The 17834-nt window shown below is 45.0% G+C and overlaps 1 protein-coding gene and 1 long non-coding RNA gene across 9 annotated transcripts in view; one reads left to right on the top strand and one right to left on the bottom strand.

The window, feature by feature from the left end:
- Positions 1–1404, top strand: LOC148124792 (uncharacterized). The gene is made up of 2 exons (XR_015745079.1): positions 1–125; positions 1056–1404. It is a non-coding gene; the product is annotated as an uncharacterized LOC148124792 (long non-coding RNA).
- The window catches only part of MTM1 (myotubularin 1), a 27882-nt gene continuing 11426 nt past the window's right edge, over positions 1379–17834 (bottom strand). For 5 of the 8 annotated variants that reach the window (XM_026702867.2, XM_026702866.2, XM_087941165.1 and 2 more), the window contains exons 8-15: positions 17067–17216; positions 15930–16118; positions 11960–12145; positions 10951–11157; positions 9268–9360; positions 8453–8566; positions 6872–7048; positions 1379–3675 (exon numbers count right to left, since the gene is read on the bottom strand). In XM_026702867.2, coding sequence (XP_026558652.1) covers positions 3496–3675; positions 6872–7048; positions 8453–8566; positions 9268–9360; positions 10951–11157; positions 11960–12145; positions 15930–16118; positions 17067–17216 — 1296 coding nt within the window. In that variant the 3' untranslated portion in view covers positions 1379–3495. The remainder of the gene's footprint in view (positions 3676–6871; positions 7049–8452; positions 8567–9267; positions 9361–10950; positions 11158–11959; positions 12146–15929; positions 16119–17066; positions 17217–17834) is intronic. The other 3 variants (XM_087941167.1, XM_087941166.1, XM_026702865.2) reach the window with 1 other exon arrangement.

Consider the following 17834-nt stretch of genomic DNA (forward strand, 5'->3'; position numbering starts at 1 on the left):
GCCGCCGGGCCGGGCCGGGCCGGGCCTCCGACGCCGAAGGGGGAAAGGGAAGGATGGAAGGGGTCGTGGGAGGGCGGGGGAGAGTGAGAAGGATCGCGCAGGGCCAAGGCTGGGGGCTGCGAAAGGTGGGTGGATGGGTGGGTGTGCAAGGCCGGGGTGGGGGTGGGGGGTTGGAGGAAGGGAGCCCGTGCAAAGCTGGGGAAGGAGAAGGGTGGTGGGTGTGCAAAGCTGGGGAAAGGAAAGGAGCCCGTGCAAAGCTGGGGAAGCGGTGCTGCGAGTGTGCGCCTGCAAAAGCTGGGGCCCTGTAGAGGTGTGTGGGTGTGCAAAGCTAGGGAATGGAAGTGTGCCCGTGCTAAGCTGGGGGAAGGGAGAAATGCGAGGGTGGGTGTGCAAAGCTTGGGGCCCGCTGGAGAAGGGGTGGGTGTGCAAAGCAAGGAATGGAAGTGTGCCCGTGCGAAAGCTGGGGAAGGAGAAATGCGAGGGTGGGTGTGCAAAGCTTGGGGCCCGCTGGAGAAGGGGTGTGGGTGTGCAAAGCAAGGGAATGGGAGAGTGGCTGTGCAAACCTGGGGAAGGAGAAGTGCGAGAAGCCCCAAGCATGTAAGGCTGGGGAATGCAAAAGGTGTGGGTGTGCAAGGAAGACGTGAAAGTATGAGTGTGCAAAAGAATAGGTGTGGGTGGGTGTGCAAGGCAGGGGAAATGCGAGTGAATGTGCGATGCTGGGGAAGAAATGCAAGGGGTGTGGGCGTGCAAGTCTGGGGAAGGAGAAGTGCAAGCCTGTGTGCAAAACGGGGCGGATGGAGAAGGGGTGTGTGGGTTGTGCCAAGCTGAGGGAATGGAATTGTGTGCGTGAAGCTGAGGAAGAAGTGCAAGGAGCATGGGTGTGCAAAGCTGTGACAAGGTGTGCAAAGCGGGAGAATGGGAAAGTGGGTGTGCCAAAGGAGAAGTGCAGGTGTGGGTATGCCAAGCTGGGAAACGGACAAGTGTTGGGGATAATGCTTATATTCCCATTCTTACTAGGCAAGTCTGCCTGTCTGTCTCTCTCTCTCTCTCATAAGGGACTCCACATCCCATGTGCCTTTCTCTCATTTGGGTCTTCCCCGTGCTTTTACGGTAGCTGTGGTCAGGCCAATGACGGTTCATGGGATACAGGATCTCTTTGCAGCTGTGTATTTCAAATGTGGCCTTGCGGCCACCTTCCAAATCTGGTGGATTTCAACTCCCATCATCCCCAGCCAGGAATTAAGGGCAGCAGCGCAAGGCAAGGAATGCTTATCCTGGACATTTCCCACCCTAAACTCAGCAAATCCACAGGACTGATGCCTCCCCCCCGCCACACCCCCGAGCTTGTAACTTGCAGGAAAGAAATCAGAAAAAAAAATTAAATATTTGATTTTTATTTCATAATGAATTAAGCCAGTTGTGTGGTTTTTTTTTAAAGAAAAAAATGAGCTTTTTCATCAAGTTATACTTTAAATTCTCTACAGATCAAGATCCAATGCCTTGGTGCTGGCAACATAAATTGGTGAGATTCAGGTAAATGAAAAAAAAAAACAAAGGCATTTTAAATTACTTTAGTTTAACTTTCCACAAAGAGTTGACAGCTGTAGTGTTTTACTTTGTAAAAAAAAAACAAAAAACCATGTCTCATGTCATTTGCCCCAGTCCAAAGGAAAATAATTCTTATGGATTTACCATCACAAAGCACAAAGGTTTACGGTAGCAAAGAAAAAAATGAGATGCCTTATAACTTGCAAGCAAACAAATGACAGCTATGTTTGAGTCTGGGTAGCTTTTCAGTTTTCTGCTCTAGCGTTTAGAATAGAATGATGGGTTAAGTTTGAGTTTCTTGTGATACAAGTTACGTATTTCATTTCTCCGACTCACTTCCCTTTAATAAAGTACCCACTGATAGGTGCAATAAAACGTAGGAGACCGAAAGCATCACCAAAGAATGAAATTTTAGAGGACAAACATGAGAAAAGAAAATCCGTGAGCTAGCTAGCTGAAATTACTAAGTATTTTAGTCTATCCCTGAAGAAATAGTGCAAATTTCTTAGTATACAATTTTATTCTATTAATGTGCTCCATTTTTACTCTTATACTGAAAATATACTATTCCTAAAATATTCCAATGTCCTCTAAAACTAAGAATTTTATAATTATTTTGGAGTTTGACTTTATATTTTAGAATCATATTTACACTTTACAGAAAACGGACTTCCATATCCTTAATTTACACATTGATCCTATAATTTCTGCCTTATATTTTGCACAATTACACATAAAGTAATTTACATACAGTAACCACCCCCCTTCCAAATACTTTTAATAGCTACAAACAGTCCTCGCAAAATCCTATGTTTCGCTTGTTCTGAAATGACCAAAACAGCTTTAAAAGTTTATATCCTAAGCATATGTATTAAAAGATCAAATGTGCTGATTTTACAAGTGCTTGTTAAGTTACGTTTTAACAAGATTCCTGGAAGGAACAAATAATAAAATATGACAAAAAGACCGAACACAATGACCAAAAAGAAAAAAGAAAGAAAACCACCCTGCAAAATTTAAATGTAGGGAATCGGACAACTTAGCGCACTCCAGATATCCTACACAACCTTGTTGCTACTAGCGGTGTTATCTGGGGCTAATAGCAATTGAAGTGCAAAACATAAGGAGGAAGACTCCAAGTTGTTTTACTCCTGGATTTTGAAGTTTCTTCAGTGCACAAAATATCCTGCAAATTGTTTTAAATGTAGGTCAGGAAAGGCTAACCCACTACAGAATGTCAGTCACACAGATATGGCCGCACGCACACAAATACACACACACATACACACACCCCTCCCTTCATTTCAAAAATCAAATATTAAATCTGCTCTGTAGATAAGGCCATCACTTAACAGGCACACGTTTTCAGGAAAAGTTTTCCGTTCTTGGTAGCTCGCTGTTGTGAATGCCGTCGCCGTTCAAAATGGCGTTTGGTCGGAAAGACGTGGTGGTGTGAATGCTTCCTCGAGGCCAGATTCTCTTAGTAAATTAGTAAACGCTCCTTCCTCTCTGAGGGCCACACAGACGGATGAATCCAGAAGGACCACGCTGACCCAGATGGGTCTTAGCTTGCCCAGAGAGGCAGCTAAACCAGAGCGAGGTAACATCCTAGAGACGGACAAGGAAATTGTGCTAGTCCCCCAAATGGCGATTAGTACGGAAACCGCTAGCTAAATATATTTGGATGCTCTGAAGTAAACAGCAACAAAACAATGCTCTAGGATAGCGGAGAGCACGTTCCCAGGCGGAAAGGTTTCCAAAGGCACGTAAATCCACTTTTACAAAGCTCCCACCCACCCCGGGGGTTTAGATCCTCTCCACAGGGCCAAGCATTTCCCAAGAAGCTTTCAGATAAGGCATTGTAGTTTTTCCCCCTCTGGTCGGAATAAAGCACCGCTTTTGTGACGAGAGGCTTTGGGGAGAAGAAGCCAAGCTTCTCTCTCTCCTTCAAAAGTGAGTTTGCACATGTGACATCATCTGGGAGGAAGAGGAGGAGGAGGAAGAGGACGATGAGGAGGAATTGGACAGCTTGGGGTTGCTCGTGATTTGCAATTCTTCCAGCCGCTTCATGTAATCATCCCGCAGGGCTAGAAGTTCCATGTAACGCTGCTCCACTGGGTTGGGCTGCTAAACGGAGAGAAAAGGTCTTAAAATTACAGAGTTTGCCCATGTAGAAGCCGCCACAAACAAAACTCTTTTGAGCCACACGAGATGGGAAGGGTGAACTGTGTACAGATTACAGATCGTACTGGTTGGATTTTTTGGAAAGTTTAAGACTTCGTTAGCCCTCTTTGCTTTCCTGTCCTTTAGAGTTTAGAATACAATAGAATAGAATAAAACAGAGTCTAAACAGAGTTTATTCAGTATGCATTTTCTCCTCCTACCCTGAAGGAGAAGCATAAAGAATTCATCTATTCTAAAAGGCTTAATGCTCCTACTGGTAGTTCAAACATTGTGGGTTACCCGCAACATTTGTACAGCCTTAGTCTAAAACAGGTATCATACTCTTGTTTTCTCCAGTAAGAATAGAAATAGAAATGAACAGAGAATATAGAAAAGAATACAATGCAGAATAGAATAGCTGAGAATATAGGAGAGAATATACAGTAGAATAGAATAAGAATAGAGAATATAGGAGAGAAAAGAACAGAATAGAACGAGAATATAATAGCTTAGAATATAGGAGAGAAAACAGAATAGAATTAGAATAGATTAGAATAAAGAATATAGGAGAGAATAGAATAGTAGAATAGAGCAACTTTATTATCACTTTGAACGTAAATGAAATCGTTGACGCTTTATAGGAATGAAAGTTGCTTTGTAAGTTAAAGAAAATAAAATATAATGGACAAATATGATATGAATATAAAGACTACAAGGGGAAAAAAAAGATGGAAAAGAAGCTAGGCTGTAAATATGTATAGAAATTTATATAAATGCAAATAGAAACACATATGTAACCAGCGTTAAATTAACAACGTAGGGAAAAAGGAAAAACTGTTATATCTATTTCTATGCTATAGTATGTATGGCCAAAATGATGGCCAAGAAAGTCGCACTGGGTTCAACTGTTTTTAATAAAAACTTATTTACAAAAAAAAAATAAAAATAAAATGAAATTTCATTGCCTACAGCTCTCAAAGGGCCACCACCTCCCATATATACACCACATAACCACGACAGTATAAGTAAATAAAAGCTAACTTCTTGTTCCGCATCCCTTTCAAAGCTGCTCCTTTCGGAGTCCCGCAAAAAAACATCTTCAGAACAAACGTTTAAGACAAGAGGAGACGCCGCCGGCTTTTCTTCCCGAGGCCGCCTTGCTGGCAACGGCCTCCAAAGGCCGACCTGCAGGAAAGAAACAGCTGACTCTTTGTTTCTGGCAGCATTTTTCCTCAAAGGCTGCACTTGTTGAGCCGAGCGGCTCTTTTTTTTCCTCCGTTGGCTCTCAGCTTGACTGGCCCAATTTCGAGGATCGCGAGAAAAAATGGCACAGACGGGCCTGTCTTTTTTATCCGCCGACCAGATCCGCTTTCAAAAAGATGTTACTGTTCTGACTCGTTCCAATTGAATAAACACAAAGTATATATATGAAAGCAAAACTTTTTAACGCGTCTCTGTGGATTCTGTGCATTCACAGGAAAAAGTCTTTCAAAACTAATTGTCCCAGGTAAGACCAAGCCCTTTCAAAGCTGTGAAAGGCTGCCAAGAACACAAGATTAATTACAGGGAAATATCCAAAACCAAAAGTATCCAAACACAAACCAGGGTAGTCCAAACTTCCACAAGACTTGAAGTGCAAGAACTTCTTTGCTTCCTGCAAAGAATCCCACCTCTGAGGGCTGGCTTTTATCCTTTATGGGAGGGGCCATCACCTTGCAGCCTTACTCCTGAGTTGCCCATGCTGCTGCAGCTGCTCTTGCCTTCGAGCAGCTCTGCGCGCATGAGCACTGGGCATAGGCTCCTCGGGGGCCTCTTCATCACTGCTGCCAACCTCCACAAACTGCGAAGGCAGCACTCCACTCCCTGATGGTCCTGGCCCCATCCCTGCATCACACGCAGGGCCCTGATCCAAGTCCTCGCTCTCAAAGACCTCAGCTGCCTGTACCTGCTGCCAGCGAACCACAACAGTTACCCACTGAGCCACAAAAATGAGGGAAGAGCAAACTTGGAGTTTGATGGCAAAGTAAACACTTGGCTTTCGCTAATACAAGTAGTCCTTAGGACGGGGCTGCTCAGCAACTGCTTGGAAATAATGTGAACCTTGAAAAAAAGCTACTTATGACCCCGATCCTAAGTTCTGAGAGCCAAGCCCCACTTGTAGTCACCTGACCATGATTTACACTTGTGTTGGAAATGGGCATTTACTTTAGGTTCCTAACCAAAACACTTTTCAAGTGTTTGCTTAACAACCAGTGTTTGCTTAATGCCCCAATGTCCCAAAGGTGCTTCTCCCCACCCCCATCACTTTCTTGATTTTTTTCTGAAGAGGTTTCGCTTCTCATCCCAGAAGCTTCTTCAGCTCTGAAGCAGTTTGTTAGAGAAGCTGAGGAAGCTTCTGGAACGAGAAGCGAAACCTCTTCAGAGAAAAACCAAGAAAGTCTAGTTGCCTCTTGAAATAAAAAGCACCTTTGGGACAACCGAGACCTGGATGATGGAGAATCTCCATAGACATTAATGCCCCAATGTTCACTAAACGACTGCCTCCATCCCCCCGCAAAAACTCATAAATCGGAAACAGTCACAAGGATGGGGGTGCATTTTCAACCGTTGATTCTGATCCTTAGAACAGCGGCCAGGCCCGATAAGAGAATAGTGGAACGGAGAGATGGGATGATGTGACTTGGCATATGACAGCTTTGTAAGTTGTATGTTTGATTAAATAAAAGAGATTATGGATCCATGCTATGTTTCTTTTTAAAGTAAACTGAGTGTCAACTCATGAAACATTCCTATGCCTGTTTTAGTAGTTGCCATAAAAAAAAAGTTTGAAAGCAAAAGTACATTCCAACTCTTTATCTTTAAAAGATTACAACTAAAATACCAGTGTTTTTGCCCCCAAATATATTTAATTGGAGAACGTGATTGATGACACCCAGCCCGTGAAGGTGCTCAATTGGAGAATCTGTTTGATGACACACCCAGGGAGAGGGGGGAAACAGGGTCACAGAGGACTGTACATGACCTATGCCAGAGTTGGCTTCATACAGGGCAGTGCCAGTATGTCACCTCTAATGAATCCTTGGAAGGTTTTTGAAGTTTGGCTCTAGAATCATGATTTAATTAGGGCGATTGCTGGAATCCTGACACTGAGATGCTTTACCTGTTGCCTAATCCGTGGATTCCATCGGATGTAGTAATTGACCCAGAGCTCCAAGTGGCGCATGCTGGCGACTGGGTAAAGGGCCCGGTTCAGCTCTTTCGTATAAAACGGGTTGGTATATTTGGACTTCGAGCTGTTGATCAAGGACCACAGTGACAAGGTTTTCTCGCTCAGTTTCTGCAAGCAAAGAAACAAAGAGAAGAACCAGTGCCAAGTTGAATTACGCGACGGACCCAGGCTGCACGCAAGGTTTATTTAATGCTGGTCGCCCATAGGTAGTCAGAGAAGAAATATACACAGGCAGTCCTCAGGCTACGACTACAACTGAGCCCCAAATTGTACATTGCTAAGGGAGAAATCTGTTCTGTGAGCATTTACCCCATTTTACGACTTTTCTTGCCGGGATTGTTCAGGGAATCGTCACGTGAGTCAAGCATCTGAATGTAAATCACGTAACCATGGGGAATATTGCCTCAGTCATAAAAGTGGGTTCATAAGTCACCTTTTTGGTGGTGTTGTAACTTTGAACAGTCCCTAAGGGAACTGTTATAAGTCAAGGACTACTTCCATTCGAAACCACTTTTCAGATTCACACCTCCTTGATTAGCTGCAACGGTGTATGACTTGGCCACGCAATACTTCTAAGATGCATGCAAACAAGATGCAGGCAGTCCTTGCTTAAGGACTGGTGGCTCAATGACCAAAGTTATCCACCCTCAAAGTTACACCCACAAGTTAAATCACGCGATCGTGTTTTGCATGTTCGGCAACCGGCTCGCAGGTCTGGCCAGCTACAGCATCCTGCAACTCACACAGAGGTTTCACCCAGTGTGCGGTTCTCTGAACGACCGTGATTCATTTAAGAACCACGATTCACTTCACAGCTTGTGATAGGAATTGCAGAGTCAGTTGTGGTTGTTCAGGACTACCATGTTTTCCCGAAAATACAACGTACCCTGAAAGTAAGCCCTAGATTTTTTACACGTGTGTCCAATATAAGCCCCCCCCCAAATAAGCCCTAATTAAGATCCCGCCCACTCCAGAGTGCACGGGTAAAAATTAAGCTAGGTGAGGATGAGGGGATGAAGCTGCCCTACTACTTACCTTTGGACAGCTGCAGCCAGGCCTCACACACCCCGACACCTGCCTGGCCGGCCCATTTCTTCTGCAACCAGCAAGTCTTTCCTGAAGGCCTCTGTAGCTGATAAGAGAGCTCCAGACTGATCCGGCCTTGCTGGCTGCAGAAGAAGTTCCTGAAGGCCCCTGACACCGAAAAGGAGGCTGGGGCGACGCACGCAAGTGAGGTAAGTCAGTGGATGACATCTCCCGCCCCCCTGAAAATAAGACCTGGTGCCTTTTTTGGTGGCAAAAAAATATTAAAATACAATAGGGTCTTATTTTTGGAGAAACACGGTAGCTGCGAATAGAAACGTACACCTGAACACCGTCACCTGACAGGGTATTGATGACTCTGACCACTGTCCGATCACCTGTTTCTTATCGCTCAGAGTTGCTGCTGGATCTGGACATGCAAGCAAACACGTACAGCTTTCATATTATAGCACCAACACATTAACTCACCTCTTTCTCTCTGACAGAGTCGCAGCTGTACAAAAACGTACCGAAGCGGCAACTGTACAAATGATCCAGAATAGTGATCAAAAACTGTTCGTTGAATTCGAAAGCTGTGGGAAACTAGGGAAGGGGAAAAAAAACAAACATGCAAAGTTTAGGATAAGATACAAAGCGCGGGCAGTCCTCAAGTTATGACCACAATCGAGCCGGAAATGGATCCCGGGTCAGCAGATGCACAACAAGTAACTTTATAACGAACGAAGAAGTTATTGCAAAGCTTTGTATCGATGGATATTCTCAGTCATCCAGGTCATGATTGTCCCAAAGACAATCTCTCTCACCCCCTCCGCCAAGAGGCAATTGGACTTTCTGGTTTTTCTTTGAAGATGTTTCGCTTTTCATCCGAGAAGCTTCTTCAGCTCTGACTGGATGGCGGGGAATGGAAGGATTGATCCTCCTTGCAGACAGCTGGCCATTTGCATCCTTTTAGAGGGTCGTTGAGGCCACTTGGAGGTTTATCTGTGTCCTCAGAATCGCGTGAGTGGTGCAAATGGGTGTGGAGCCTTCTTAGAACTATTTTGACGCAGACAAATCTCCAAGTAGCCTCAACAACCTTTTAAAAGGATGCAAATGACCAGCTATCCGCAAGGAGTATAAATCCTCCTATTTCTCACCATCCAGTCAGAGCTGAAGAAGCTACTTGGATGAGAAGCGAAACGTCTTCAAAGGAAAAACCAGAAAGTCCAGTTGCCTCTTGAAAAAAAAGCACCTTTGGGATATAGCAGTTAAAGTTTCCACCCGCTTTAAGCAACGTGGCTTACTTGCTTGGACATTTGCCAGACGCAGTCGATGAACTGGAGGAAGATGGGGGACCGATCCGCATCTGCGTGGTTTTTGTCTCCGTGACCGATTCTCTGGAGCGGAAAAAAGAAGAGAAAAAAAATGAGAACAGCACTAACCAAACGAGTCAAACTCTTTACAAGGAGCAAAGTCTCTTACAAGAGTTTTGGGAATGAGCTGGCTTTCCTTACACAGAATGAAGTAAAGAAGGGGGGGGAAAATCCAACTAAATTAGACTGAGTTTTTATTTTTCCACTACAACAATTCAATTCTAACTAAAGTGGTTTAAAAAAGTTATTTATGATGCATGTCACTTTTGGAAGTATGTAGCACACAGGAAGAGTCTTAAAATGTAAGTGGCAACAGCACATATATATTTTAAAAGCTTCCCAAGATTTTATAAAACTGGGGTATTCAAACTTGGCAACTCTACAATTTGTGGACTTCAAACTGTGAGAATTCCTCAGCCACCATACGGGTCGAAGTCCACAAGTTGTAAAGTCGCCACGATTGGAGAACCCTGGTATAAAATGTCCCTTTTATGAAAATATAAACATTTATGGAGATTCTCAGTCATCCAAGTAATGGTTGTCCCAAAGGTGCTTTTTCAAAAGGTGACTGGACCTTATTTTTCCAAAACGAAGTCCCATTGCCTTTGGGAAAACCAAGACCGCCAACACAGGAGCGGCAGACTTGGGACTGCAGCTGTACCTCACTTTTCAAGTCTCAAAGCAAAGTTGGCATTTAACACGTTAACAGAGATGGAAGAGACCTTGTAGGTCATCTAGTCCAACCCCCCACCCAAGCGGGAGACCCTACACCATTTCTGACCAATGGCAGTCCAATCTCTTCTTGAAAGCTTCCAGCGATGAAGCTCCCACAACTTCTGAAGGCAGCTTCTGTTCCATGGGTGGATTGCTCTCAGTAACTGCATTATCAGCCAGTTGCCAAGCTGCAGTTTGAGACTGTTGTGGTTTGTTGGCAGCAGATGTGGACGGCTGAGGTCTCGGAGAGCGAGGACTCAGATGAGGGGCCTGCGTGTGATGTAGGGATGGGGCCAGGACCATCAGGGAGTGGAGTGCTGCCTTCGGAGATGGTGGAGGCTGGCAGCAGTAATGAAGAGGCCCCCGAGGAGCCTGTGCCCAGTGCGTGTGTGTGTAGGGCTGATTGAAGGAAAGAGCAGCTGCAGCAGCATGGGCGACTTGGGAGCAAGGCTGCAAGGTGATGGCCCCTCCCTTAAGAGATAAAAGCCAGCTGAGAAAACGGAGCTCTTTGCAGGAAGCAAAGAAGTTTTTGCACTCAAGCCTTTGTGGACATTCGGACTATCTTGGCTTGTGTTTGAAGACTCTTTGTGTTTGAAATATTTCTTAGCAACTTTATCTAGTGTTCTTGGTAGCCTTGCACCACCTTGGCAAGACTCGTTCATATCAGAGATAATTAATTTGAAAAAGCCTTTTAACAGGGAAGGAACAGAATTCGTAAAGAACCATTAAGAGGTTTTGCTGTTACCTCCTTTTGGTGTTTGTTTCCTTGGAACAAGATTTGGGTCAGAACAGAGACAAGAGGCTGGCTCACAATGCCGGCCACTATGCTAACTTGTGCTGTGTTGGGATTTAAGCCAAACAGAATCAAACCAGTTTGTCTTTCTTTGTTTTTGCTCTCACCGATGCGAACTTGTGTCCGAAGCTTATCCACTCCTTTTCCACCAAGACCTCAAAGCCCACGATGGTTCGGTAGTAGCTGTCCAACATCAACATGGCCAGAGAGGTGAGCTGAGCGGTGCGGTCCCAACCGTCGCTGCAATGCACCAAGACCGAACTCTTTCCGGATGACACTTTGTCAGCGACTTGGATGGCGCCCGTTAAAACCAGCTGGCAAAAGGAAGCAGAAAACGAAACTTGAGATGGGTGGGGGTAGGACCTCCTGCTATTTGACTTCAAGAGCTTGGACCCACCCACCCCCAACAAGACCACAGGACATCCAGACTCTGGTGGGTCAGCCTCTTGTGGTCCACCAGCAGCCTGCGGAGCTGGCAGCAGAGTAGGACAGTGGGGAGGAACATGGGCCGGGCCGGGAGTCTGGGGAGGACTCGGATGAGGGATTGGCGTCCAACACAGAGATGGGGCCAGGGCCATCTGGGAGTTATGTGCCGACTCGAGCCTCCAGAATCCGACAGCAGCGAGGCAGAGGAACAAGGGGAGCCTGTTCCCAGTGCGCACATGAGCAGAGCTGCCAGAAGGCAAAAACAGTTAAGACAAAAGGGGCAACTCGGGAGTAAGGCTTGGAGGTGTTTGGCTCTACCATAAGACTTAAAGGAGGAGCAAAGGGACAGGAGTCTTTGCAGGAAGCAACTTTGTTCATTCTGGTCGGTTTAAACTCTGAAGCTCTGTGTTGAATTTGTGCTCCATTTGGCCTCGTATAACTAATTAGACATTTAGTCGTTGGCAGCATTTCAAGGAAGATAAAGGTGTGTGCTTGTCAGACTTATCCCGAAGTACTTTGGCAGACTTCTGTGGGACTATTTACAAACTGTTTGGGGCTCCTTACGGGCTGTGAATGACTATAATTCACAGCCATCAAAATAAAACAAAAGTTTTTGGGGACTAACTTGTGTGTGTTAATGTCTCAGGAAGCCTTGGTCCAAACACAGCCTAGCAACCCTCCTCTTTGTACCTTGATATGTTCCAGCCAGTGGGTGGACTCCAAGCTTGACAGCCAGTGAGATTCTTCCACGTGAGGGTAGACAATGTCTTTCAGCTTTTTCAATGATTCCCGCATGACGTGAATGTTATGGATATCCAGGAAAAGCAGTTCTGCATCTGGATACGCGTCTTCATTTTCGTATCCACCACCGGTTGCCTTGGATCAAAGAGGAAGGGAGCGTTTAATTTCCTTCGCACGACCACTGCCGTCATCACATGCTCGTGTTTCCCCCCAAATAAGACCTGCTTCAACTCTGAAGCTGACCTTGGAGGCTTCAGCATTGCCACAATGGAGATGAGGGAGACAGAGATAGCTGGAGTTTAGTAGCCAAAACACAATAGTTTCTCCTGAGAACCAAGGACATTCCCACTGGTGGCTGAAGAGAGGAGGAGTGAAGTTACCGAGCAACCAGAGAGCGTCATGATTGGACTGTGTGACTGACTGGGGAAAAGCGGGGGGCAGCGAAGGAACTTTTATTTTTAATTAGGCGAAAACCACGGGAACCTTTAGAATCAGTTTTCACCAGTCTGTGCCAATACAATATATTCAATAAAACTGTTCTTTGAGGAATCTACCTGCCTCAGAGTTCTGTTTGCTGTGGATGTATTACTTGGAACCCTGGGATTAGGGCTTATTTTGGGGGAAATACGGCACTAAAATGTGTCTGTCTGGCTGACAATCTTAACTGGGGCTTATTTTTTTGGGGGGGTAGGGCTTATATTATGAGCACCCTGAAAAATCAGGCTAGGGCTTATTTTCCGGCTGGGTCTTATTTTCAGGGAACGGGTATTCCCAACACAGCTGATTGGTTCACACAAACGCTGAGGAGTTATGTAAAACCATCTTCCAAGTACAGGGTGGTGGTGGGGAAATAATCACCATTCAGTTCTGGTTAGAATGTTAGGTATCACCTTTGTGGGCCCCAATGGATCCATTCAAATGTGGACCAGTGGCCGCATCGCCACTGGTCCTGCAATCAAAATATGGGTGCTTGCCAACCATCGTGTATTTTTGACGATTGCAGCATCTTTGGGGTTACATTATTGCTACTTGTGATCTTCCCAGATGGCCTCTGACCAGCAAAGTCAATGAGGAAGCTGAATTTGCTTACTGACTGCATGATCCACTTAACAACGGCTGAGATTTACTTAACAACCAGGGCAAAAAAAATTGGGTGCATTTCATTTAATAATCAGCTTGCTTAGCAACAGAAATTCTGGTCCCAATTGTGAGGGCTATTTGTAGATATTTGTAGGTCACCCATTTCGGGGACTCTATGATTAAAATGCATCCAAACACCTATATTCAACAATGCCCCCAAGAAGCAGTTATTGTTGCAAAGCTACTTCCTTTTACCTGACAAAAACTGACTTTCTAACAGAGCAATGCGTGCAATGAAACACGATCATTTCTCCGAGCGAGGACTGATTTAATCCCCACCTCAGGGTCCTCTAATCCCACTAGGGATCTAGGCTCCACTAATCAAATATTTTTTTAAAGTTTAAATGTCAATATTGTTATCTTTCTTTGCCAAATGGACTTGATGCATTAAGTAAACGGCATTACAAGAAAATAAAAAGTTTGCATAACCTTCGTCTAGCTCAGGGGTCCCTAAAATTTGGCAACTTTAAGATTTGTGGACTTCAAGTCCCAGAATTCTCCAGCCAGCCATGCTGGCTGGAGAATTCTGGGAGTTGAAATCCACAAGTCTTAAAGTTGGTTGGAGAATTCTGGGAGCTGAAGTCCACAAGTCTTAAAGTTGGCTGGAGAATTCTGGGAGTTGAAGTCCACAAGTCTTAAAGATGCCAAGTTTGGAGACCTCTGAACTAGTTACTAAAACTGTTCCATGGAGCTGGAGAACCCAAGACAGGAAATAGGTATCTGTATGAAATTCCAAAAATGCTAAAGAGAACTTCCAAGTTATTTTCCTAATAAAACTTCCATCAGCCAAGCTCTTTTATGACTTTGGGCCAGTCTCTCAGTCCACCTACTTCACAGGGTTGTTGTTGTTGTGGGGAAAACAAAACAGGAGGAGGAAATCATATTAGGTGTGTTTTGCTGCCTTGGCTTAACCGACAAAGTAATGAAGATGGGATTTATAAAAGAACAAATCAAATAAATAACACAAAACTAGGTGAGATTGAACGTTTCTGTCTCTCAAGAGAATACAGAACATGTGGCACAGAAGCCGATATATGTGGCCTCTCTGGAGTAAAATGAGACGGTTAATTTTAGCTATGGAAGGGACTGAGTAATCCTTGGGTGTGGCTTGAGAAACAACAAAGCAAAGGGAATAAGCAGGAGGGAAGGAATGCAGCCACTAGACTTCTCATAAACAAGAGGAAATTTTTTGTTTATTTCCCTCCTTATATTTTAGCTTACAAGCATTGAACTTTCCCCAAGTTTTAAGTCAAGATGACTTTTGAAAGAAAGGAAAAGAAAGCTTTTATAAAGAAAAAAAACGAAGCTCTTAAAAAGAGGTTATTTTCTAGGATACAGTATCTTGGATACAGTAAACAAGACACGTGGAACACAACATATATGCACACCCGAGTATACTTTTTAAGTCAAATTTTCCCCTTGAATCCCATCTATACCTTGAGAATGGGCAGAAAGTTCGCTTCAAAAGTCTACCTCTTTAAAGAACGAATGTGAGTAATGCCTTTATCCTCCGTGGGGCTGCAAAAACATACTTTTTTTTTTTTAAAGCCAGCATTTAGCAATGGGGTGGGAGCCACACTGGCTAATTAATCAGGGATGAATTCGTTGAAAGTTTAGTCACTTGGAATTTTCGGTGAATGTAAACGAGGTGGAGCTATTTCAATTCTAGAAGGCAAAACAAAAGGCCTCGTAGCTCTCATCCTTTGGATGCCTGAACTTTAAAATCTCGTTAGCAGGAAGTTGCATTCTTCCCACAGCCAGGCAGATTGTGCGGCTGTGAGGTCACGATAGCAGCTTGGGTTAACCACGGACACTGAATGTTTGTCAAGCATCCAGAAAGGGTTTCCGAAGTCTTAAGCCATTCCTTCAAGGTTAGCGTTTTGCAAATCTGGGAATCTCCAAATGTATTATTAAAAGGACAATTTTTTTTTCAGAAGGCTGAGCCAGGACGGTCTTTGAGTCAGCCTGCCTGGAGATCTCCAGAGGAGTAAAACCAGTGGTGGGAATTCAATTTTTTTTTTTTTTAAATACCAGTTCTGTGGGTGTGGCTTGGTGGGCGTGGCAGGGGAAGGATACTGCAAAATCTCCATTCCCTCTCCACCCCACTAACCTGCTTTCCAGCTCCGTTCTCTTGCGCAGGGCAACTGTCAACTCATAAAACATTCCTATGCCTGTTTTAGCAGTTTGCCATAAAAAAAAGGAGGAGGAAAGTGAAAGGAGGTTTCAATTCTTATCTTTAAAAGAATATAATTAAAATACCAGAGCTTTTGCCAGCTGATATATTTAATTGGAGAACGTGATTGATGACACCCAGCCTGCGAACATCCTCAACTGGAGAATCTGATTGATGACACACCCGAGGGAGGGGGAGGAGGGGGGAAACAGGGTCACAGGGGACTACAAATGACCTATGCCAGAGTTGGCTTCATACAGGGCGGTGCCAATATGTCGCCTCTAATGAATCCTTGGAAGTTTTTTGAAGTTTGGCTCGAGAATCATGATTTAATTAGGTCGATTGCTGGAACCCTGACAGCAACCAAAGAAGACCCAGCCGATCAGCTGGGACTCGATGAGAGGCAGAGAAGAGATGGGGTTGGCGGGGCCAGTCCGAGGTGGGATTTCTTGGTCCTCCGAACTACTTAACATTTCCGCTCCCGGTTCTCCAGAACGGGTCGGAACCTGCTGAGTACAGCCTCTGAGTAAAACCTCACTTAAGCGGCGCCTCTGGGAAAGGGGCGTTGCTCTGGGTAGGCAGATGGGAGAGGGAGGCTGTGGGTACCTTGTTAGCCACAGCGTTGACGTTGGGCCTGGCGTCGAAGATGGTCAGTTTGGAGAGCTGGCCGTTGGTTTCCCGTATGATTTCCAGGTACCTCTCATCGTCTTTGTTTCTTTTGCCACCCATGCCCACAAGGGGCTGGCTGGAGCGCGTGATGACAGCCTGAGTCTCCGGATGGATCCAGGACAATACCTAAGGGAGAAATAAGAAGATATTCCATCAGAGCCCGGCGGGTTTCCACAATGCACAGTTAGTCCTCGCTATACAACAGTGGTGTGGCCTGTCGGAGAGCTCCGAGGAGGAAGAGGGAATGGAGCTGTCAGAGAGAGAGAGAGAGAGGGAGAGAGAGCCTGGGCCATCTGTCAGTCCTCAGATGGAGAGTCAACAGCCTCTAGGTCTGGAGGTGGCTGATGAAGAGGAGGAGAAACAGCTGGGTGCAGTGCCCGACATGCGGATGCACAAAAGGCAGAGGAGAGGAGAACAGTGGAAATCTATGGGCCGGTTCCTGGGACAGAAGAGCCACTGCTGCTAGCGAAGCGCCACCCTAGCTCTGGGGATAAAAGGCAGGGGGCAAAGATGAATAGATGTGGCAAACAACTATTCATCTTCCGGCCAGCCGGACTTGTTAGCCTGCAAGAGAAACTTTGCTGGGGTTACCAGCATCCATAATAAAGGAATCTTTTGAGTTCACGTCAGAGGGTTGGTCACGTTTGGGGAGCTGAGCCAGAACAACCAATTCATTTAATGACCAAAGTTACAAGGGCACTGAAAAAAAGGGACTTAGGACCATTTTTCACCCTTAGGACCGTTGTAACCTCCCCATGGTGACATGATTTTACGTCTGCATTCTTGACAACCGACTCACATTTATGACAATTTTGCAGTACCCTGGGGGGGTCATGTGATCCCCTTTGTGACCTTCCAATAAAGCCAAGCCAACGGGGAAGCCAGATTCACTTAACAACCGTGTGACTAACTTCACAACGGCGGCGATTCGCTTAACGAACGCAGCAAGAAAAGTCGTAAAACAGGGGGGCAAAACTCGCTTAAACAAATTTCCTCAGCAAACTTACATTTTTGGGCTCCACTGTGGCCGGTTTTAAAGTCGAGACTAAACTTTTCAGAACCGAAGTCACTTACCGGGATTCGACACCGCGATCGGAAAGTAGAAACCTTCTTCAGATCTTCGTCGGTGGCGTTATACGGCACCACCAGGAGGGACGGGTAGGTGTCGCACAGGGCGTAGTGTTCGTTGAGGAAGGTTACCCTCCACTGGAGGTTAGGCAAACCCTTTTGAGAGAACCAAAAACAGTCTTTGCCGGCCATCTTGATGCGGGAACAAGGTGGGAGTGAGCAAAGAGGAACGAATCGTGCATGATTATGGCCACAGGGTGGCAACAGGCCACCAATTTATCCTTGAGCATCTGTATGGTTTGGGAGTAACAGATGGGAGGTTTAAGGCAAAAGTTTTTCCTTGGTCTTTTTTTTTTTGGGGGGTAAACACATTTTTTAATTTTGTGTTTCAATAGGGGGAGTAGAACTCCTTAGCATAAGAGCGTGTTAATAATAATAATATAGGAAATATTAATGCTCTGATGGTCATTTCGAAAAATCCTTTCTTAGTGAGTCCCTAGAAGCCAAGAGGAACATACATGCCAAATTTCAAGTTTGTAGCCTTTACGGTTCTGGAGATTTTGTGATGATGTGTGAGTGGTATTTCGCTTTCATATATATAGATAACACAATACAAGGTTTAAAAAATGAACAATGTAATACAGAATACCAATATTTTATTTTATAAAAATCTGTTCCATGTGATGTACCTTCCTGGTCATTTATCCATCCCATTTCACTAGCCTGGCTCAATCTTAACAACAAAACAATTAGCGTGCTTCCCGTTTTCTGTTC

This window comes from Pseudonaja textilis, chromosome 12, assembly GCF_049901715.1.
Source record: "Pseudonaja textilis isolate UNSWEBS1 chromosome 12, rPseTex1.2, whole genome shotgun sequence".
Classification (NCBI taxonomy): Eukaryota; Metazoa; Chordata; class Lepidosauria; order Squamata; family Elapidae; genus Pseudonaja; species Pseudonaja textilis.